The sequence below is a fragment of the Dermacentor albipictus genome, chromosome 7, assembly GCF_038994185.2.
Source record: "Dermacentor albipictus isolate Rhodes 1998 colony chromosome 7, USDA_Dalb.pri_finalv2, whole genome shotgun sequence".
NCBI lineage: Eukaryota > Metazoa > Arthropoda > Arachnida > Ixodida > Ixodidae > Dermacentor > Dermacentor albipictus.
Window position 1 is genome coordinate 114,911,952 of NC_091827.1, and position 24,385 is coordinate 114,936,336.

The 24,385-nt window shown below is 47.0% G+C and overlaps 1 protein-coding gene across 9 annotated transcripts in view; it reads left to right on the forward strand.

Annotated features, from left to right (window-relative positions):
• The window catches only part of LOC135918500 (uncharacterized), a 349,800-nt gene that overhangs the window by 128,846 nt on the left and 196,569 nt on the right, over positions 1-24,385 (forward strand). For all 9 annotated transcript variants that reach the window (XM_065452107.1, XM_065452109.1, XM_065452112.1 and 6 more), the window contains 2 exons: positions 6,258-6,454; positions 20,373-20,549. In XM_065452107.1, the coding sequence (XP_065308179.1) occupies positions 6,258-6,454; positions 20,373-20,549 (374 nt within the window). The remainder of the gene's footprint in view (positions 1-6,257; positions 6,455-20,372; positions 20,550-24,385) is intronic.

The following is a 24,385-nucleotide window of genomic DNA, read 5'->3' on the forward strand; positions in this document are numbered from 1 at the left end:
CGGGCTGTTTTCTATACCGTTTGAACATACCATTCCTCTTATTAAGTAGTACCGTTATGGGTTTATCAAACCATGGTTTATTTTTTCGGTGTTTCACAGAAAGAAGCTTAGATGGAATGTGCAAGTGGACGAGCTGTAAAAGTTGTTCCTTGAACAGCAGCCATAACTCAGAGACAGATACAGTGATGCCTTGTTCTGAGAAAGTATCGAAGTTTGACTCAAGCGTTTCAGAAATACGAGGGTAATTTGCGCTATCAAAGAAATAAACTTTTCTGGGTTTCGGTGACGGTATGTACGGCTTGGGAGCAACGAGACGGGCAACCACTGCATCATGGTCGCTTATTCTGGGAACTATGGAAACAGACTGTAGCAACGAAGAAGAGCTTGAAATCAGAAGATCTAAGGTGGAAGCGGCATTGGCATGGCGTCGTGTTGGTCCCTCCACGAATTGCTAAAGACCATGCGTTGCGGAAAGATCGTAAAAAGCCGACGACAGGGATGAGCACGAAGGAAGTACTAGCAGCTTATTAATCCACTGCGCATCTGGCATACTAAAGTCACCACCGGCGAGAAAGTAGTCAGTTGAGACCGTAAGTAATAAATGAGAAAGGGTATTAAAGGTATGACTACTGTTGTCATTAGGAGGACGATAAGATGCTTCAACTGTAAGCTGTTTGCTATGTTCTAGAACAACTTTGCACCAAATACGTTCACAGCTGTTACCCCCCAAGTCAAATATGAAACTTGTTAAGGTGTGTTTGACCAGAACGAAAACGCCCCCACCGTGCGTATTGCGGTCTTTGCGATAGGCCACGTATTTCGCAGGAAATATTTCAGAGCTGAAAATCGATTCATATAACCAAGATTCAGACTCGATTACAATGTCAGGGCCAAAAGATAATTCGAGCCCTGTTAACTCGCTCAGTTTTGTTCTTGATGCTTCGGCAATTGATAAGCATAACGTTTATCAATGAAGGACGGCACGGCACATGCTCAAGGGGGTGGCATCGGGGAACGCTGACGGAACCGTTAACTTCAGTAACAGGGATTGCTCGATGCCGTTTCAAGTTCACTTTTTTTTACAGCACGATATCACTATCAGCGTCATACATGAAGTTTCGTCCGTTCATACGAAGCTTATCGTGCTTTAGTTTGTACGAGGAGGACCGAGCCTTTGCAAATTCGGAAAGGTTCCTGCGGGCTAAGCGTACTGAACGAGAGTAGTCTTCCCTGATGGAAATGTCACTTGTTTTCAACTTCGGACCCGCCCCAATACCACATGTTTATCTTTGGATCTAACAAAGCGAATAATTATGGGGTGGTTTTTATCTTCACAGTTAGTGCCCAGTCTATGCGCTCGATCAATATTTAGTGGGCGAAGCGATATACCTAGCTTAGTAGAGCAGAACGCAACAACAGTTTCTTCGGCTTGCTTCCAGGTTTCCAACGGGCTTTTCTCAAAACCAAAAAAGAGAAGGTTGTTCCATCGTAGCCTATTTTTGGAATCATCCGTGGAAGCTTTCAAAGTAGCTATTTCGGCAGACGAGGCTTTCGAAGCGGCCGTAGGGTTACTGGACTGCGAGCGACATTGCTCTAGAAGGTCGACACGTTCAGTCAAGTTCTTCACTTTTTCGTCATTGGCATATTGTTTAGTCCGTATGTCCGCTAAATCCGACAAAATTTTTTCTTGACCTGACTGAAGCTTGGTAAGCATCTGCAAGACAGCAGAGATATCCCCTGCGTCGGTCTGCGTACTAGATTGATGAACGCTATCAGAGCCTGGGTTCGACTCCACGTCGCGTGACAAAGCTAAGAGCGATTGAGACAACGGAACGTGGCACACCGCGGACGTATAACGGTTAACAAACCAAAATAGCCAGTCCTTGGTGTCACTGGGGCACGACACCTCGAATAAAGATAGGTTTGAAGTTCGCAAGCATGCGCAATGGCTCATGTAACCAACCTGTGTTACAAGAAGGAGTGAGCACATAGTGCGTCCGGCGTCGCACCCCGGTGAATGTGTGTGTGAATGTGGGCGGTTAAATACTGTTGCTGTGGTTCTGGGTTGCCAGACAAGGAATCCGAGGCACTCCAGTTTTGGCGGGGACACGATTTCGGCTTGAAGAGCGCCCGGCTGGATGGAAGGCTCGTGTGTCGATGCTTCTTCATCCGATGCGCTTGTTCCCGGAGCACCTTTGGCGAGCATTCCAAGCGATACGCGGACGCAGCACCGCTTCCATCACTGGTGGCTGAAAAGTACCTAACTGGAAATAATTCACGAAGAATGCTTTAATGACGTCACTGATAAGGTGAGAAGGTAGAGGGAAAGGGCGCACTGCCGGGAGGATGAGGGTTGCCGTGGGGGCGCTCTTTTCCAAATTTGCATGCAAACGGGATGTGTTCGTGCTCTCTTAGAGGTAGGCTGGCCGCTCGGCAACATTGTGCAAATTGCTGAGCAGAACCTGCTGAAGAGTGCCCTGTTTACGAAGCGCTTTTTCATTGAGATAGGAATTATATGGACACGCCAAGCGCTTTTCTGTCATCGCTGTCGGTGTGGGCGTCGGTGTCGCCATGTGGTTCCGTGCGAAGTCCAAGGACAATAACACCGTCGCGGCGCGGCCTACGCTTTAGGTGCGAGTAAAAGCACGCGAGGGGAGCTAGGATGACGACTTAATCTCGCCCGTTCGAAACGGACGAATGCTAAAAGCTCATTCACACTAGACGAACACGACACCGGTTTCGGTCTGCCGATTGTCGTCGACAGCGCTTTTTCTTTCGTATCGGCGCCTCTGTCACACCGTACTGACGCCGACAACCTGCCGGTGGTAGGCGGAGTGTCGGAGTCGGTACAGTGTGGCAGAGGCGCCGACACGAAGGAAAAAACGGTGTCGCCGACAGTCGGCTGACCGAAACCGGTGTCGTGTTCGTCTAGCGTGAATGAGCTTTTAGAGGAAGCGTGTGCCGCCTTGAGTGCGAGGCATCCAAAGTTCCTAGTCTCCAGAGGGAGGGAGGGAGGGAGGCTGCTTTCTCTCCCGCTGGAACTGCGCATGTGCTTGCTGCGCGCGGTCGCCCGGCCGTATCTTCAGAGCGATCTGCGTTGGGGGCATAGTCTAGTTGCGTCGGCGGCCCGTAGCTTTGTGCGTGCTGTGTCCTTGGCGCTCGCTTTGCGTTGAAGCGAGCGACGCGCGCATGTCACTACACTCGCTGCCTCTGCCGCGTTTCCTCACGCCAGCGTTTTGACAGCCAGTGTCCGAACAATCGATTGTGACGTGTTCATGCTTCGTGTGAGCGCTGACACCATGCTTATTTAACTTATGGAGTTTTACACGCCAGAACTATGATCTGATCTTGAGGCATGCCGTTGTGGGGGACTCCGGAAATTTGGACTAGCTTGGGTTCTTTAACGTGCACCTAAATCTAAGGAAACAGGTGTTTTCTCATTTTCGCCCCTATAAAATGCGGCCGCCTTGGCCGCGATTCGATCACGTGACCTTGTGCTTAGCAGCCCAACACCATAGTCACTAAGCAACCACGGCGGATGACACCACGCTTATTAATTTAGTTAACAAGCATATATTTACAAGTTAATACGGCCGATAAAAGTACAAACCTTACTTCGTTTGGCTGTTTGCTAATTTGCTATCGCAATCGATGCCACGCCTTTCGGTTGAAACTGCGTGTTTTTTCCTGCTGCATTTACCTTGCAAGCATCTATTCAAGTGAGAAGCACTGGGACATCGCAAGTACGCACAAGCAGCTTGCTAATCAGAAATATTTATACAGGAAAGCATCATTACCAACCAGTATTCGCTGTTTAAATGTTACATTTTGTCATTTCGTGAAATTAGTCGATTTGAAATTCCTAACTTGTGGTTAAGTAAACGGCTACAGTTCAATGCGTCCACAAATACAGTGGGGTATAGAATAAAGAAAATAACTTCCTGGCACCATCACTCGTTAATTTTTTTCGTGTGTTGTGAAGTGGATCAAGTAAAGCGGGCCTATTTCTCGGTCAGCCAAAATTCGACACAAATAAAAGGTGAACGCTTTGTGTAAACATGTTGTACTCGAAAAAGACGAACGTCCACGCAATGCGAAGATGATAATCTGGAGAAAAATTCAGAGAACATAGACAGCCTAAACCTCTTTCAGTACGGCATCTTAGTAGTGGTGTATCAAAACCCAACAAGGAATTACGTGCTTGCATCGTTTTGCCGTCAGTGCTCTTTAAGTTTCATAAAACATCGTGGCTGTGCCTTTTTTCTTTCGTTTTAGTTTAGCCTCGGCTGTAGATGTCGACAAAGCAAAGAGTGAACAAAATTATAGGTAAACAAACACGCAGTCAAGCCGTTCATTACAAGTATGTCACCGGCAGCAGATGGGCTGCTGTCAAAGCGAAATGTGAAGGCACCCGTGTACATTAATGAACCCCTGGTGGTCCGGAGGCCACTGGTACGGCGTGCCTCATAATCAAATCATGGTTTTGGCACGTAAAAGCCCACAATCTTTTGGGCTGTCGTCATGACAAACGAGTCGAGCGACACAGCTCTCATGTCAGTCCACTGAGGCTTGCAGAAAACTGCTTTACTCATGCAAAGTAAATAGCTGCTGAGAAAATATAGTGAAATACTTGTGCTTACCGGTTATCGTCAGGAAATCTGCAACACTTCCCAGAACTAGAAATTGTGATATTAGAACACCACAAAGCCGCACAAGACATGTGATGCCCCGTTCTAGCTAACTTCGTCTGATGCTTTTACAGCGAAGCTGTTGAAGGCCAGTTCTCCCAGGATCACGTGCGTGTGCAGACACAAATTGCCCTATACGTGGACCAATCCCGAATACAGTGCAATGCCGGGCCGACCTGCAGCGGAAGTGAAGCAGGCGTTAAACAATCCCCGTAAACGTGGGCCATTCCCGAAGTTGTGCAATACCGGGCCGACCCGCGGCGGAAGTGGAGTTCGCCATTTAGGGGCCCACATACGCACCTTCGCTGGTGAGCTTTGTTCACACAGTGGGAGGACACAGGATTTTTGACCTGGCTTCCTGCGTCTTGCCTTCTTTGCTTCCCCGTCTTATATTTCCCAACTTCATACTAGGCACGACAACCGAAGCTCATGACCGAGCGTGATCCGACTTGCGATATCGCTGAGGGAGTGGCAAGGGTGAGCGGAGGCAACCTCGACTGCCGCACAAAGTCTCTTCGCCCGGTTTAAAATTCGCAAAAGCAGACATGAGTGGAGTGGACATAGCGAGTGGAGGTTTACGAATGCACCTCTCAACTAGGTAGCGCGGGATTACGCGCCCTTTGCATAGGTGCGTAGGCGGTGAAAGTTCAAGACCGTCAGTGGCAAAGACAGGCGAAAGAGGCATATAAAGCTATTGTCTTTTAAAAGCAGTTGCTACTTTACTTGCCACAAACAATTGTCATTTTCTCGTTACTTTCACAAAGACGTCAGACGAGGAAATATGGACGATTACAGCGAAGTTACGTTGATGCGTACGAGCAAGCTGCAGTGGTGTACTTTTCGTGCACGAAAAGTAGGGCTGTGCCAAGAACTTGGCGTTTTAAGCAACACTTTCAAAGTAGACAGAAAAAGAACTGGCTAGTGAACAACAGCTGACATTCAAGAAGGACAAGGTCTTGTTGGGCGCATTAGTGTACCACTTGTTTATTATCCAGACTGCACGGGCGTTTTAGACTGCACTATCTTCGGGAATAGTCTGCATTTCTGTGGAGTAAATCCCAGCTATCAGTTCCGGTTTTAGGCGCGTCCAATTTGAAGGGGCGCATCAGGGTGCCATTTTTCTTGCATCTCTGCACCATTTACGCGATATTACATCTTCGTAGATAACTCTGTGCTAACTTGGTGCGCATTTTTCGTCCACTCTCATTCTGACGCCTTATTGTTGTTCTTCGTGCACTATTGAATCGCTCCAAAATTGACTTGTTTTGATAAAAGTGGTCAGAAACGGGCAGCCCATATCCAAACCGATCTGAACTTCACAATCGTCAAAAAACTTAAATACGAATGCTCTACAGTGCCGAGAGGGCTGTTATGGCATGTTACTGTGGGACGCGTAACCGGGTTAACATGCAATGCACAATCAAAGCTGACAAACTTGGTGCAATGGGGGCGTTTAGAAAACGACGATGTAGATAGGACAGGGGTCAAGCGATTTACCGAAAAACAACTGCATCTGGTTTGAGGTGATGTGCTCATGAGTTCCCTTTAATTGCTCTTACCTTCGCGCAGGTCACCTGAAGCGAGTGCTGGCCAAGGTGGGCCTTCCGAGCAGCCCGTATTCCACCGCAAATTATGAAACGTACGAGGATGTCGCGAGAATTCTGGGAAACGTAATGAGAAACTTGGACTTGAAGATTTTCTTTGCCGTCGACTTCGTGGCGGACTCAAATTCAAAGGCCGATGCGCCCTTTGGAAAGAAAGTAGTGGTGAGTGCGCAGCTGTACAGCATTTACACTTGCCGCTGCGGTGCAAACTGGGCTTAAGGAAAAACTTCAGCTCTGCATTTCTTTCTCGTGGCATATCAGTTCAAGGGCCACTAAACATTCTTTTACAATGCAAAATAATAATAATAATCGCGGGCTTTTCTATTTTTCCGGTCCCCCCTTCAAAAGTGGTGATGGCATCATGGTCATGCTTGTGATGTCACTAGGGTAAAAGCTGCAGATTGGTTCATATACGAGGAAATCCGTCGGCTATAGAACCTTTGCTTTGTAGTGGCGCGCCCACTCTTCGTTGTACTGCTGCTTCTCCTTCGTGCGCGCAATCAGCCCATATCTATCTGTCTGTCTGTCTGTCTGTCTGTCTGTCTGTCTGTCTGTCTGTCTGTCTGTCTGTCTGTCTGTCTGTCTGTCTGTGTCTGTCTGTCTGTCTGTCTGTCTGTCTGTCAGACAGACAGACAGACAGACAGACTGCAGTGTTCTTATCATTTCTCAGTGGAAGTCGACAGCTACACGTGCCAATCTCGTTGCCTATCTTATGTTTTCTTAGTTTGTTTCCCTTTCCCTCCTTCCTTAACCTGTCTTTATATTCCGACATGCACTGCAAATTAACGCACATTCTTCCAGATCGTCAGCTTGTGTCTGCCTCGCCTGCGTCAAGCGCAGTGTCCGACCTACGATGTAACAGTGGCAACGAGAAACGGAACGCAAAACCCCTGGCAAAACCTTGAAGCACAGGATGGCAGCTACGCTACGGGGCGACAACTCGACGATGGCACACCAGCAATTGCCCCACTTCAATGACGAAAGAGACAACTGGAAGGCCTATGTTATCAAGGCAGAGGCATACTTTGAGGCAACGGGCGTGACGGAGTCGGCAAAGAAACGGGTGCTTTTGGTGGCTGCTTTAAGCACGCGCACCGTTCAAATATTAGCAGGACGAGTAGCGCCGAAGAAGCCGAATTCTTTGGAGTACGAAGACGTCCTGAAAGTCTTGGAGAAGCTTTTTTGTCCCAAGCGCCGTGAGATTACCGAAAGCTTCCGCTTCTGCAGCCGCTGCCAGATTGACGGTGAGTCTGTTCAAGAATTCATTACTGAAATTCGTCGAATTGCGGACAACTGCAATTTTGGTACTATGCTCGACCGAATGCTACGGGATAGAATTGTGTGTGGAATAAGATCGAGTGCACTGCAGAAACAACTGACAAAGAAAGATCTGTCCGTAGAGGACGCTGAAACGATGGCACTGTCGGCTGAAGCTGCAGATAAGGATGCCAATAAAATGGCCGCAGACACGTCGGCGGTGCTTAAAATTAATGTGCAGTCAGTCTCAAGGAAAGAGATACTGGCCGAATGTGGGCGTTGTGGCAGCATAAATCACAACAGTAATGCCTACCGTTGGAGTAATGCTCGTTGTTATCACTGCGGTCGACGTGGTTACCTAGCAGTAAAATTCCGGAACGAAGAAAGCGCAAGATCTCGAACTCGAGAAGGAGCCCGGGGATTTCGTGGCAGAGTACTGACTGTTAAGGAAGGGGAAACATATGAAGACGTAGAGGATAACACGCACGTTTGGACGCTAGAATCGACGCGGGAGGTTAATGTGAAGCCCCCAATGCGATGCACCTTCAGACGGGGAGGTGTGGACTTTTCAATGCTTATCGATACGGGTTCCAGTGCGATGCACCTTCAGACGGGGAGGTGTGGACGTATCAATGCTTATCGATACGGGTTCCCTGGTCTGCGTCGTGTCCAGACAGCTATTTGAGCAGCACAAAAACACTTAGCCTTCGCTACGGCCTTCACGCACGAAGTTATCATGTTATATCGGAAAATTGCCAGTTTTTGGAGAACTCCTGTTACCGGTGTCGTACGGCACTAGAACTGTAGAATGTATATAGGTGGTGGTAGATTGCCCCGGTCCAAGCTTATGTGCTCGAGACCTAATTTCCCTCCTGAGCGACGCAGGCTCCCCGGTCCTCAGCTTCTCAGCCAAGCCGCTGACCGCACAGCCGTCTACCCCCATGCAGGTCACTGCTGACGTGTATGCCGAGTTTCCAGACGTTTTCAGCTCGGATCTGGGCCTTATCAAAGGACCTGAGGCGCACCTACAGCTGAAGGTGGGAGCCACGCCCAAGTTCTGTAAGGCCAGATCCATTCCCTTCGCTCTACGCGACAAGGTATCTGAAGAGCTTGATAAGGCTCGTGGCATTAGGCGTCTTGTCACCAGTGCCGCAATCCGAGTGGACTACGCCCTTTGTACCCGTCCTTAAGAAGGACGGCACCGTTAGGATTTATGGCGACTTCAAAGTTATTAAATTCGGCACGTCAGCTGGAGCACTACCCGTTGCCAGTAATCAATGACATGTTCACGTCCTTAGGTGGTGGAAAACATTTCAGCACAATGGATAATCAATGACATGTTCGCGCCCTTAAGTGGTGGAAAACATTTCAGCACGTTGGATTTACGTGACGCATATAACCAAGTTCCTCTCAATGGAGAATCGCGCCAGTTATGTGTGATTAATCTGCATAAAGGTCTTTTCTGCTACAACAGATTAGCTTTCGGCATTGCCTCTGCGCCAGCCATTTTTCAACACAGAATGGAAACAATTCTACAAGGCTTCTCAGGCGCGCAAGCTTATCTGGACGATATCTTGGTGTCTGAAAGAGCAGGAAATGACGACGTGCTAAAAGCGGTTCTACAGCGTTTCCGCGAGAGTGGTGTTAAACTGTGCCACGACAAATGCGAATTTCGGCAAGTGTCCGTTACATATCTCGGCCATCGAATCGATCAGCAAGGGTTGCACCCAATAGAAAAGAATGTCGAAGCTATCACAGAAGCCCCTAGCCCGAAAAATGTAGCTGAGCTTCGTTCATTTCTTGGCATGATCACTTTGTACTAAAAATGTTTGCCGAACATATCGTCTCTGCACGCTCCACTGTATCGGCTGCTGGAGAAAAACAGACGTTGGCTCTGGGAACAAGAGCAACAAACGGCGTTCGATAAAGCAAAACGGTGTTTCCAGCAAGCAGGGGTGTTGGTTCACTTCGACCCTTTACAACCGCAGAAACTAGAGTGCGACGCATCGCAAAAAGGTATCGGCGCAGTGCTTTTTCACACGAAAGGGAATGTGAACAAGCCAATCGGATTTCGTACAAGGACACTGTCGAAAGCAGAAAAAAATTATTCGCAACTTGAACGTGAAGCACTGGCCCCCGCATTTGGAGTAATGAAGTTTGGTGATTACCTTCTATGCCGAGAATTTATCGTGGTCACAGATCACCAGCCACTCCTGGGCCTGCTGATTGGCCCACTCCGCCTCTGGCTGCTGCTCGGATACAGCGCTGGGCGCTGTATTTGGGAGGATTTCGCTTCAAGTTACGGTATTCGCCAGGCAAGCAGTTCCTGAACTCGGACGCGCTTAGTAGGTTGCCACAAGAAACCTTGGAGCCAATGATGGAAGGGGAGCCACCTTACTACGTTCTGGCACTCGCATGTGTCCAGGAGGGGGCGGTCTCGGTAGCAGAACTGCAGGTGCTGATGGCAGGTGACGCAGTACTTTCAAAGGTCGTGCACTACACAAGAGACGGGTGGCGTCCAAGCTCTAAAGCATTAGAACGAACCTTACTCCCCTTTTACGACCGCAGACTGGAACTGTCATTGGCCCACCGTTTGCTGTATTGGGGCCGTAGAGTTGTCATTCCAGTGAACGCGCAACATAGAGTGTTGTACATGTTGTACGACACACATCATGGATCATCGGCGATGAAATCAATCGCTCGGTCAGCTTTTTGGTGGCCAGGAATGGACCACGACATAGAACAACTGTCAGCGGGGTGCACAAGCTGCATCCAAAATCAACCAATGCCGGCCTCTGCTCCGCTAGTTAACTGGCCGACCTTCCAGGAAAACTGGTCGAGAGTGCATCTAGATTTCGCGGGACCAATCAAAGGAAACTTGATCCTTGTTCTCGTAGATGCTCACAGCAAATGGATTGAGGCCATAGCAACGAAACAGGTGACCATATCTTCAACTATTACTTGCCTGCGCAGCTTCTTTAGTAGGTTCGGCATTCCTCGCACCATTGTTTAAGATAGTGGGACGCAGTTCACTAGCCAAGAATTTACTGATTTTGTGAACAACAATAACATAACCCACCTGCGCAAGGCTGCGTTTCATCCACAGTCGAATGGCCTTGCAGGGAGAGCTGTCCGAACTGTTAAAGATGGGCTGAAGGAGATGAACTAGGGTAGATTAGAAGATTGTCTTTGCAGACTACTTTTCAACTACCGGAGAACACCCTTTGCATCGGGCAAATCTCTTTCGGAACATCTTCTTGGCTACGAAATCCGGTCCCGCCTCGACTTATGTTTTCCTCCTTTGGTTGCAGGAAGATCCGGAACATCGGATGACTGGACCCTTGTACCAGACACAAATGTTTACGTCCGTAACTTTGGTAAAGGTGATAATTGGAAGACGGGCACGGTAAAGTCAGCAGAAAGCTAGGATGGTGACAGTGGAACCGCCTGAGGGCTTCGTTCGGCGACACGTTGATCAAGCTCACACAAAGAAAGACGCAACGGCTACCCAAGGCCACAGGGAAAGTGAAAGCTCGTCGACCTCGAGAACTCCGGAAGAAACTCCCGGAGCAGGGATAAAGGCAAAAGCCGAAACTCGTGAAACGTCACCACCACAGCGTCAGTCATCACCCCAACCCCTGGACGCACAAGAGAGAAACGGTGAACCTACAGTGGCCACGGAAATCCGACGCTCAACTCGAGAACGCAGACCTGTGCGGAGTCTTCAGAATTATTGATGGAGAAATGTTATAACTGCAGTGTTTTTCTTATTTCTCAGTTGAAGTCGACAGCTACATGTGCCAATCTGGTTGCCTATCTTACGTTTTCTTAGTTTATTTCCCTTCCCCTCCTTCCTTAACCTGTCTTTATATTCCGACGTGCACTGCAAATAAACGCCCATTCTTCCAGATTGAAGATAAATGCAAACAAAACAAAAGCAGTTATATTCAGACCGAAAAACAAGCAAATACCTCCCCATCAAGACATTGTATTAAACTCAAGGACTATTGAGAGTCGAGACCTTCAAATGTCTGGGTGTCTTCTTTTCAGCGAACATGTCTTGGGACGATCACGTGAAACACGTTCTAAGTAAAATAAGTACAATAACTGGTGTAGTAGGCCGTATGAGATACATTCTTTCCACGCGTATTAAACTCTTGCTGTACAATTAACTTTTTCAATCACATTTAAACTATTGCCAATTAGTATGGGGTAATACAGCATCCACCAATATAGAACATATTCACCTGTTACAAAAGAAGTATCTCCGCAACGCATATAACGCTTCCTACACAGCATCGACAATAACCTTCTTTAATAATTCTGGTGTGATCCCAGCTCACAATCTCTACAGATATCGTCTGAGTCATGTATATAAACTGGAAATCCATCGAAATATCAGCAACCTGCGTACTCTAGCCCAACTTCGGAGAAAATCGACAAATTATGTTACAAGACATTTTGAGGATTGGTTGGTACCAACACCACGTTCAAACTATGGGAAACAATGCCTTAAATACACAATACCAACACTGTTAAATTACTATAATTCCGTCCAATTTGATCTTTTCACGTCATCATCCAAGGAACTGAAACTGATGTATACGGTTTCGATGTAATATCTGGTAGCGTTGTGTATCTGTGTTATTGCATTCTTTTGTTGACATGAAAGTGTGAGTGAGTAACATGTCATTGCAGCTATGTACACAGCTACATATATGTATGTACATGTATGTGCGCATATGTTATGCTGCCTCCCTGCAGAAACGGGGATTGTGGACACGTCAAGCTGTTGAAGGACAGCTTTTTATCTACAGTCCCTCCATCTGTAAATGTACAGGATGGCAAATAAACAATTTCATTGCCAGCTTGTGTCTGCCTCGCCTGCGTCAAGCGCAGTGTCCCACCTACAATGTAGCAATATATATATATATATATATATATATATATATGAAGGCGAAGAGGCACAAGTAAATCAGGCGATCGCAGGGACGGCCTCTTGTTTGCTTCTCTTCGTTACAATGATGCAACCGACGGAATCCCAATCCTAAAGCACTGGATGCGGAGGTCTTGCGTCTTCCTGGCTCTCGCCGTCCTGGATCCTTCAGTAAGGGAACGCCGTCAACGCTTGTCTTGTCAACGATGCCGTACTTGGGGCTACCTCGACCTCTCAGCCACCAAGGCATGCCATCCGGGCTGTCTTGGACGTGTATCCCGCTAGCGTGAACACCGCGACCACCGAACTGTGCGCGGCTTAGGCCGCAAACACAGCCGAAGGCTAAGTCCTCGTGGAACTTTGCCGTCCTGGATACCTCCCGAGGCCAGGGAACACCGTCCACGCTTTCCTTGCCATGGATCACTGCCCCAAGACACCGTCCACATTTGGGCCGCTCAGGAATGCCGTACACGCTTCCTCGGCTGTAGATCTGGGTAGCGTTGTGCCAGGACTGTCGTATTCTCCTCATACCCCATCCGGGGCTCCTCGAGAGACCACAATGCGGCAGGGGCGTCATGCGAGCCATCTCTCTGCTCTCAAAGCAACTATACTACGTCACCTCAATAAACTAAGGGTTCTGGCCCGCAACTTTACCATTTCCAACTGTTTGGGAATTGCTTGCGTTCCATGGTTTCCAGCATGACGCCATCGTTTGGGTGGAAACAGCCAACGTGCTCGGCATTTGCCAAGCTTACCGGCCCTCGAGTAAGGGGCGGTTCCGCAGTAAACCGACTTCACGTTGGCGAGAAGGCGTGGCACAGGCACGCAGGCGTCAGGTACTGGTCCTGGCCTGAATGGAGTGAAGGTTTGGCAGCGGCTTTCATCCCACTCGCCTATGGCTGCGCTCACTCCGACGAAAGAGAGAGAGAGTAAACTTTAGAGAAAAGAGCACACGAGTTCAGGTAGCTTTTTGCTGTGCAGTGGGTGGTCCCTTCAGTCTAGGAGTCCAGCGGGCTTAGCTGCCCTTGTCGCTCGGTTGACCAGGTTGAGCTGGTTTTTCGAGTCTGAGCTAAACAGCGCTACGTGCTCTTGCCGTGTGGTAGGGTGTGTTATGGATGCGAGCTGTGGTGTGCTCGCGCAAGCCTATACCATGTGGTAAAGCTTTGCGCATTGATCGCATTGTGGACATCTGTAGGAATACGGCATAGGTTGTATGGTGTGATGGAGACTCAGGTGAGGACATGTGTTTGTTTGGAATTTTCGCTATATTGTGGCTTTCTCTCACGTCAGAGCATTATGAGGCGGTGGTAGTGTTCTTCGTGAAAGGCAATATGGCTGTAGGATCTGCTTGTAGGTTAATGGTCATGGCTCGGGCTGGAACTGCTCGGCGTGACCCTCTCGCGGCTCCCGGTGAGCATGCGCTCGGGCGTAGGCGTGTGTCGCTGATTCGCGCGTGAGGACTCAGGTCCCAGAGTCCACACGATTTGTATGCACGGCGGGAGCTCGAGCGCCCCAATCAGAGTGCGATGTACGGTCCTGGAAATCTTGGCTCTGGAAAAATTTCTGCATGCCATCTGAGAGTCCGTCAGAACTGCGACGCACTTTCAGAGCCATCTCGTAATGATGACTAACGTTATCTCTAGTTCCTCTGCCTCTGCAGCCTGGCTCTGGAAACGGACGACGCATTTATTTCGGTCCCGTGATTTACGACTACGCTGGTGAAAAATGCACTGCTTCTTGCGGCGCTGATCGCGTCTACGTACAAGATGTTGGGGTGGTTCTCATAATTCCTCGCGAGTGCCTGCACTCGGGCACGTTACCGCCCAATGTGGAAGTTCGAGTGCATGTCTCGGTCAATTGGTGAGACGTGTGTAGTTTCCTGTATTCGTGTTGCGATTTTGGTCAGTGCGCTGACCTTCCGTAAGGAATGTCCAAGATGTTTCAAGGCGCAGTGTCCCTCTGTTTTGCGTCGTAGCCTTTCCTTCTGGTTTACCAGGTGGACCTCTATAATTTCCCAGGTGTTGTTGTACACCCCTGTCTCCTCGAGCCGAGAAGTAGCCATTCCAGATGGGAGTCCGAGCGCTTCCTTATACTCCTTGCGTACAGTCTTTCAAGCACCTCCCTTTCCATGATGCTGAAATTTAAATATTATGCGGAGTACGCAATGCGGCTTACAACAAGAGCCTGTAATAGTTGGATCAGGTCCTATTCCTTGAGTCCCCTCTTCCTGCTGGTAATTCGTTGCATCATGCCCAAGACCTGGCTGGTCGTGTATTGTAACTTCTGTATGGCGTATCCTCCGCCCCCGTCTTCTTTGTAAGCGTAAGCCAAGGATACGAAGTCTGTCCACCTTGTGGATTTTTCTTGGCAGGTGGATGGTTGGTGCCTGGGTTGTTGATCGTCCTCGTGAGCACGTCTCGATTATTGAGGAGCTCTGACTTCTCCGGCGCGAATTGCAGCGTGCATGTCGCCACGTATCTTGCTGCGACGTCCACTGCCACCTGCCAAGCCCGTGACATTTCCATAGGGCCAATGGGGCCGATTATCCCAGGCGACGCAAGCGCCGCCTGGATCTAACGGCAGTTGCACTGATACCAGAAAAATGTTTACTTACTAATAATAGATAATGTTTTGAATAATATTCCCTTACAATCAAACTTAAAAATGACAGGCGACGTCTGAATAATTTCTAGTTGCTTAGAAAGTCACATGCATATCGAAAGCGCAATGACGCTTGTGAGGAATACCGCCGAGCAGACGACCGACACCAGCGTCGTCTGCTTCTGCTATTGCTTTTGCGCTGCCCGCTAGCTTTGGCCAGGTATATCCCACTATACCTTTAATACATATTCACCTATATATATTTTTATTTACCTTATAGAAGGTTGGCACTACTGCATAGGCCGAGAGAAATCACGACGGTAATAACACTAACTTGCTCCCAATAAACAGCTTTATTATAACATCATCGATGTTTAGATGAAATAAAAAGCATATGAATAGCGTTTCAAAGATATACTGGTGCATAACATGCATAATTGTTTATGTGCTAAAACAATTGCCTAAAAATACTACGTACAGTCTCGCCACACATTTCTGGTGAAACAAGCTGTCCGCCGCTGAATGAAGAAACACATCCGACCACATAATGCCGTTGCACGCTGGTATGTTGCTAAAGTTCCTCCACTTTCGTAGCTGAAGATGTCACGTCACTTCGTTTACAATATTCATAAACTGCAACTTGATTTAAGCCAGTGCTTCCTGTTTGAGAAGAAACACGTAGCTTTCAGAAGGGCGAATTCGGTCGCGACTGTTCGACTTCTGGTCCAGAATGCCTGCTCTCTCGCAGTTAACCATTCGAGAAGTCACGTTATAAAGATTTTCAGCGTTTAAGCTGAATTTGTTTCAAAAAATTTATAAGTTCAGATAGAAATATTTTCCCGTACGTGCTGGTTTGACACGTTGCAAATAAAGTTTACATAATAAAGGCTTAGCTGGAGTTTTGATTACCGCTGCTGGCGGTGCGCTGTCGTCGTTTCGATGGTGGCGCCACCCCAAGGCTTGGACGCTAAACACGCCACATGCCACAGGCTTGCACCTGAAATGCCACTTGTTGTTCTATAGACCGTGTTTAGGTGTGTCACCCGAACGGTCTCTAGAAGAGAAAACAGCTCGAGCAAACACATTCAACAAATTTTTCTTCTCGGTTTTCACTTCAGACAATGGCTTACTTCCCTCCCTACCCTGCCCACCTAAAACCATCGATTCATTGAGCATTACGAATGCCGGTATTCTTAATCTGTTGCTTAATATCGATATCAAGAAAGCTAACGGGCCAGATGATATCCCGAACGAATTTTTAAAAACGTATGCAGAATGGTGTAGCCAATACCTTGCCATTATATACCGCAAATCACTCGAGTCCGCACAACTACCAGATGACTGGAAAAAAGCGAAGGTAATTCCAATACATAAATCCGGCGACAGCAACGAACCTTCCAACTACAGGCCAATCTCACTTATCAGCACATCTTGTAAAATATTGGAACATATTATCTTCAAACACATCACTACATTTCTCGAGCAAGAACACATATTAATACCTCAACAACACGGCTTTAGAAGTGGCCTCTCAACAGTAACACAACTAACCGAAGTGGTCCATGACCTTGCGCTCAGCCTAAACAACCGAAGCCAGACAGACATGATCCTCCTCGACTTCAGTAAAGCGTTTGATTGTGTAAGCCATGTAAAATTAGTTGCAAAACTGGAGGCTGCAATCGGAGGTGGTCAGATTACTGCATGGATAAAAAACTTCTTATCACATCGAACACAATATGTTATTATAGATAACACCCCTTCCAGGTCTGTAGCTGTCACCTCCGGTGTTCCCCAAGGGTCAGTACTGGGCCCATTGCTATTTTTGATCTTTATTAACGACATTGCTGCTAACATTGAATGTGACATTAAGCTCTTCGCGGACGATTGTATTATTTATAAAGAAATTCTCAGTTACGCAGACCACTTATTATTAAACAGAGCACTCGATTTGGTGTGCAATTGGTGTAAAGAGTGGCAAATGTCAATTAACACCACTAAATCTGTATGCATGTCCTTTACAACAAAAAAGAAGCCTTCAGAATTTTCTTACGCCCTCGGTGGCACTTGCCTGAATAAAGTAAATAACCACAAATACCTAGGTTTGACATTCTCTTCTACCCTTTCTTGGAACTTACATATTGATAATATTACCTCAGTCGCATTACGCAAGCTTTTTTTCCTTAGACGATGTTTACGCCTTGCACCGAAACACACCAGACTACTAGCCTATACAACTTTTGTTCGCCCCGTCTTAGAATACGCTAACATCATCTGGTTTCCACACACATCAACTAACATATCAAAACTAGAAAAGGTGCAAAGAAAAGCTGTGAGGTTCATTTTTAACAAATACAGTCCCTATGACTCCCCTACAAGCCTCTTAGCTGATGCAGGTCTTAAAACACTATCTGTTAGGGCCAGACACGCCCGCTTAAAATTCATCTACCAACTAATGCACGACAGTTATAAGATAGATCGAACTAAGTACGTTACTTTGTCTACATCACGCCTGTCGCGAAAAAATCACCCGTTTACACTAAACCAGTACAGTATTCGCAATGACACGTTCAAGTTTTCACTTTTCCCACGTGCGATCAGGGAATGGAATCTCCTCCACTCAGACATAGTTTCCTCTCCGTCGCTTTCATCATTCATCAACCTACTGGAGACATCAAACAGAGAAGACGCCACTTAACACACCCACATATCCTAATCTTAACCCACATATCTGTAATACTTATTTCTGTGCGTGGAATTTATGCATTTCAGACCCCAAACTCGCCGCTTCTGCGCGGTTGTCTGTTGGCTGTATAAGTTCTCTGATCTTACAAGTGTCATTCATTCGCTATTTTTTATATAAATTCTAGTAATACAATATTGTTATATTGTTATACTAACTACATTGTTATATTGTTATGGCCATATTGTTATACCAACCAAAAGTATTGTACTAATGGTGATTTCTGCAGTAGTTAAGGAAGCGTTTTTCCTTTTTTTTTCTTTTATGTACCATGTAACATGACCTGTTTGTTTCTTTCTGTAAAATTGTGCCCACCTGCTTTGGTCTGAACTGAGACTGGCAGTATTACAAATAAATAAATAGACACTCCGGCCGTCGATATTCTGATGTCGTCTACATACAAGGCGTGTCTGATCCGCGGTACTTTCTCGAGTTCGGCTGCGAGTTTCATCATGGCCACATTGAAAAGTGTCGCCGACAGCACTTCTCCTTGCGGCGTTGCTCTATCAAGTGTGTCTACTCGCTGTGACCTCCCATTTCTGTACGATCTGTGTACGAGCTGTACGATCTGTGAGGAAGGCTCTCACGTGGTTGTAAGTTCATCGGCTGCAATTCGTGTCACTGAGAACTGCTAGTAAGATTTCGTGCCCCACCTTCTCAAGGGCCCGCTTTAGGTGTAATGCAAGAATTACTTTCGGGCCGCGCGGCGTTACAGCATTCAGCACTTCCTCTTTGAGCTGCAGAAGTACGTCTTGTGCTGAAAAGTTGGGCCGAAAACCAAACGTCGTATTGGGCATCACTTGATGTTCTTCGATGTGTCTGAGACTGCGCGTTCCATCAGTTTGCTGAGGCAAAACGTGAGGGCAATGGGTCTTAGGTTCTCCAGGCAAGGCGTTTTTCTTGGCTTTTGTATCATCGTAATCTCAGCATGCTTAAATCCCGGGGGCAAGGTCCCTCTGCTCCAATGTATATTGAATAGTTCAACAATTGCCTGCACGGTCGCATCGTCCAGGTTGTTGGTGATTTCGTCCTTGCCCGGAGTAGTGTTTAGAGTGGGTCTTGTGATGGGTTTAGGACCTTCCCGAAAGCGTGCACTCGGGGGCCGCCTGGCGCTGGGTCACAGCTGGAGCAGCGGTTCGAGCTTGTAGGCCGAGTCGCTGTCAGCTGTGGATGGAAAGTAGGCATGTCCAGGGGGTGCATTTTGCGATGCCTGACTGCGGAACATTTCTCGTTGGAATTGGTCTTGCGCACTCCGACGAGAAATGTTCCGCAGTCGCCGCTCTCTTAATGCACCAACATGACATGCCCACTTTCTATCCACACCTGACAGCAACTCGGCCTACAAGGTCTCCATCTCTTGGGCACATGAAAGCACGCGCTCATCGAGCGAGGCCGTCGGCTTCATTACATCCGGTGGGAATCGCCCAGAAAACCACTGCTCCTGCTGTGACCCTCCGCCGGGCCGCCTCCGAGCGCACCCTTTGCGGTAGTGCGTTCAACCCATAACAAAGACTTGTGGAAGCTAAGTTCGAATTCACGAGCGAAGGACCGTCTGTGCCTCTGAACAATGTAGGCCTGTCGAGCTGCGACGATGGGCAGCTCTCGCTTCACAACCATGATCTGTCTGCGCATTCTGCGAGCGACATAATTCTGGACCCGGTGGAGCCATACGCTCGGATATCGCAGCAACCGTTGACCGAACGTGCGGCCATTCGCACCACACTGAGTTCGGTCTCGCTAAAGCAAGCTAAGCCAAGCAATATGGCTAGCATCGCTGAGGCCGTCATTATCGAAGACCTTATTTGACCGCTCGAAGCTCCATGTCAGGCAGACAAGAGACCACAGCCTCTTGTCTGTCTGCAGATACAACTGTGTGCAGATACAGTTGTTGCCTTGTTCGAGGCCGGAAAATATTACGGCTTTTGACGCGGCATCGCTGCTTATGTAGGCTTCGCACACACACACGCGCGCACACACACACACACACACGCACACACACACACACACACACACACGCGCACACACACACGCACACACACACACACACACACACACACACACACACAAACACACACACACACACGCACACGCACGCACACACACACACACACACACACACACACACACACACACACACAAACGCAAACTTTCAATTTGCCCAGACGAAGCGAGATCTACTCTCGGCATAAATAAACGTAAAGTTTTCGTTTAAAACAATGCATTCATTGTGCCATCAGTAGACGCAACATATATATACGTATATATCACATGTTCTTATTCATATACAGCTTGTCGGACGCTGGCTAGACAAGCAAGCGTAACGTAGCGACCTCATGGCTCGGGTCCGGTAAACCACACTGTACTAATTGCCATGAGTATTTGAGTGATAACATTGGTATCACTTAATCATTTCTCTAATAGAAACGGAGATTTGCATTCCCAGTTGCATGAATACTGTGAACCGTGCTGTAAGGATTTCGCATGCCGATCTTGCCGTGCTTTGTACAGAGAAATCGCGCCCGACAAAAGCAATGATCTTAATGCAGGTTCGCAAGGTTCCTTACGAAGCTGCCGTGAAGGAGCGTCGGCGTGACAACCTTGCCACAGAAAAGTGCGAGTACACGTATTGCTTACTGAAGACGCCCCAGCTGCTGCCACCTCACGAGCGCCTCTACAACTATGTCACCGTTGAATTCTACAACTTTGTCTTCAAGATTTTGAGGGTAAATCATTTCCACACTAGATGATCTAGTTAGGCTTGAAGCGTTACTTGGGGATTTAGAAAATCTTGATAACGACGTTGCAAGAGCAAGAATGGAGCAGATCATAGATGTCTGTCATTTCGAACAACTCGTACATGAAATAACAGCGAAGCCGTAAGGGCTTTATTGAAAATTTGGTTTGCTCTAGTTACTTCAGTCTGCGCCCGTCCTATTTACGTGTCCCCCCTTCACCCTTGTTTTAGAGGGCAGATCTTAGGCACCTATACCTGCGTTGAGCGTCGACCGCACCGTCGCTCGGCGTAACCACGTGAACGAGCGCAGCGGGTTGTGAAAGACGGCAACAGCGAAGAGAGCGCGTGGAGGAAGACGGTGCAGCGGGAGCATGAGGAGGAAAGTGGGGGGAGAGAGTATTCGTCACGGGTCTATTCCGTCTGATTTCTTCATTAATTTTTTCGTTTTTTTTGTACATACTGCAGCCTCAATGAGGCTACTGCATGACGGGGATGAACAACGAACATACTACATTTATAAACAAGCTTGCGTGAATTGTTTCAGTGATAGTGAACTGATCTTGCTAGGTAAAGAATTACAGACTTCAATTTCTGATAAAAAAACTGTGTTTAAAGGAATCAGTGTTGGAAAAAAGGTTGAGATATTTAGAGCATGGTGACTCCTCGTACATGAGGGTTTGGAAAAAGTAAAGTTGTTGTCTAGAGAGGAGAGGCGAGTAGAACTGATTTACATGTGAAGGAATTTTCGGCATTCAAGCTTGCGATGCTCTGCAAGAGGAGTGAGACAAAGTAGGGGACGAGAGTGAGAAGGCGAAAATTCCTTGTCATATCTCCTACAAAGAAAACGCACGGCGTTTTTTGCACTGATTCTAGATTTTTGACGTCACTGTGTTTGTATGGGTTCCATACAACGCAGCCATATCCGAGGATGGGGCGAATGACGGTTTATATTTAAGAAGTTTAGTTTCTTGAGGAGCAAGACGCAGCATACGATGTAAATGACCTAGTCTTTCAAGGGCCTTGTTACAGGTGACATCAATGTGTATTGACCATGACAAATCGTGTGTTAGTCATCATCATCATCACCATCATCATCATCATCGTCATCAGCCTATTCATGTCCACTGCAGGACGAAGGCTTCTCCCTGCGATCTCCAAATACCCCTGTCCTGCGCCAACCGATTCCAACTAGCGCTCGCAAATTTCCGAATTTCGTCACCCTATCTAGTCTTGTGCCATCCTCAAACTGCGCTTCCCTTCTCTCGGTAGCCATTTTGTCAACCTAATGGCCCAACGGTTATCTAGTCTGCGCATTGCATGGCCGGCCCAGCACCATTTTTTTGTCTTAATGTCTATTAAAATATCGTCTATGCCCGTTTGCTCTCTGATCCAAACCACCCTCTTTCTGTCTCTTAAAGTTATGCCTAGCATTCTTCGTTGCATCACTCTTTGCGCGGCCTTTAGCTTGTTCTCAAGCTTCTTTGTCAGCCTCCAAGTCTCTGCGCCATATGTCAGCACCGCTAAAATGCACTGATTGTAAAGCTTCCTTTTCAATGATAACGGTAAGCTCTCATTCAGGAGCTCACGATGCCTGCCGTATGCAATACAACCTATTTATATTCTTCTGTTAATTTCCTTCTCATGATCCGGGTTCCCTGTGATCAGTGGACCTTAATAAACGTACTCCTCCGCAGACTCTAGAGGCTGACTTCCGATCTTGAACTCTTGTTCCCTTGCCAGGTTATTTATCATCATGTTTGTCTTCTGCACATTGATCTTCAGCCCCACTCTTACACTCTCCTTGTGAAGTTTCAAAATGATTTGTTGTAACTCGTCTGCATTGTTGCTGAATAGAACAATATAATCGGAAATCGAAGGTTGTTGAGGTATTCGCCGTCGATCTTTACTCCTAACCCTTTCCAGTTTAATAGCCTGAATACTTCTAAGCACGCAGTGAATAGCATTGGAGAGATTGTGTCTCCTTGTCTGACCCTTTTCTTTATAGGTATCTTCCTACTTTTCTTTTGTAGAATTAAGGTAGCTGTGGAATCTCTGTACATATTTTCCACAGTGTTTACGTAAGCGGACTGCACTCCTTGATTACGCAATGCCCCTATGACTGCTGGTATCTCTAAGGAATCAAATGCTTTTTCTTAATAAGCCATATAGAGAGGCTTATTGTTCTCTGCGGATTTCTCGATAACCTGGTTAATGGCATGGATGTGATCCATTGTAGAGTAACCTGTCCTGAAGCCAGCCTGCTCTCTCGGTTGACTACAGTCCAGTGTAGTCCTTATTCTATTGGAGATTATTTTGGCGAATATTTTATATCATAATGGAAGTAAGCTAATGGGCCTCTAATTTTTTATTTCTTTAACGTCACCCTTTTTGTGGATTAGTATTATGTTTGCATTCTTCCAGTTTTCTGGGACCCTTGCATTCAATAGACACTTCATATAGAGAGCCGCCAGTTTTCCTAGCATTATGTCTCCTCCATCCTTGATTAAATCGAATGTTATTCCATCCTATTCTGCCGCTTTTCCCCGTTTCATGACTTGCAAGGCCTTTCTGATCTCATCTCTAGTTATAGGAGGAGTTTCTTTATATTGTTCATTATTGGTTCGAATAGAGTGCTCCTGAGTCCTTTGGGTACTGTACAGGTCAGTATAGAACTCTTCCGCTGCTTTTATTATACCTTCTAGATTGCTGATGATATTACCCTGCTTATCGTTCAGTGCATATATCTTGGTTTGTGTCACTGATATCTCACTGGTTTCAGGCTGCGTCCATCTTTAACGGCTTCTTCAGTCTTTCTCACGTTATAATTTCTAATATCACTTATTTTCGTTTTGTTCATCAGTTTTGACAGTTCCCCGAATTCTATCTTACCTCTTGAGTTGGACACTCTCCTTCTTTGCCGTTTTTTATTAGGTGCTTTGTTACTTGCGAGAGCTTGCCTACTGGTGGCCTTGGTGCCTTGCCTCCCACTTCCATTGCTGTTTCTGAAGCCAGCCTCGTTACGGTTCAATTCATTACCTCTATGTAATCATCATCATCTCTCTGTTCTAAGGCTGCATATTTGTTTGCAAGTACCAGCAAAAATTTGTCTGCTTGTACCCTTGCTACCTCTAAGTTGACCTGTTTCTTCTTGACGAATTTTACTCTTTCTCTGTTCAAATTAAGGTGAATCCTGGCCCTCACTAACTTATGATCACTACACTTTACCCTACCTATTACTTCTACACCTTGCACTATGGTGGGATTGGCAGAAAGTATGAAATCAATTTCATTTCTTGTTTCACAATTAGGGCTTTTCCAGGTTCTTTTTCTGTTGGTACGTTTCCTGAAGAAAGTGTTCATTATTCTCAGCTTATTCATTTCTGCAAATTCTACCAGCATCTCACCTCTAGCGTTCCTAGAATTGACAACGTTGTTGCCAATTGCCTGTTGACCCGCTTGCTTTTTCCCCACTTTTGCGTTGAAGTCCCCCGTTACTACTGTATACCGCGTTTGCACTTTTCTCATCGCTAATTCAACATCTTCATAAAACTGATCTACTTCCTCATCGTCGTGACTGGACGTCGGAGCGTAGGTTTGTACTACCTTTAATGTATACCTCTTATTGAGTTTGATTACGTCTACTGCTACTATCTCGTTGATGCTGTAGAATTCATCAAGGTTGCCCGCTAAGTCCTTATGGATTAGGAATCGTGCCCCGTATGGCTTCTTATCCGGCAGACCTCTATTGCAGAGGACATGGCCGTTATTCAGTAATGTGTAAGCCTTACCAGTTCTTCTAATCTCACTAAGGCCGATAATATCCCA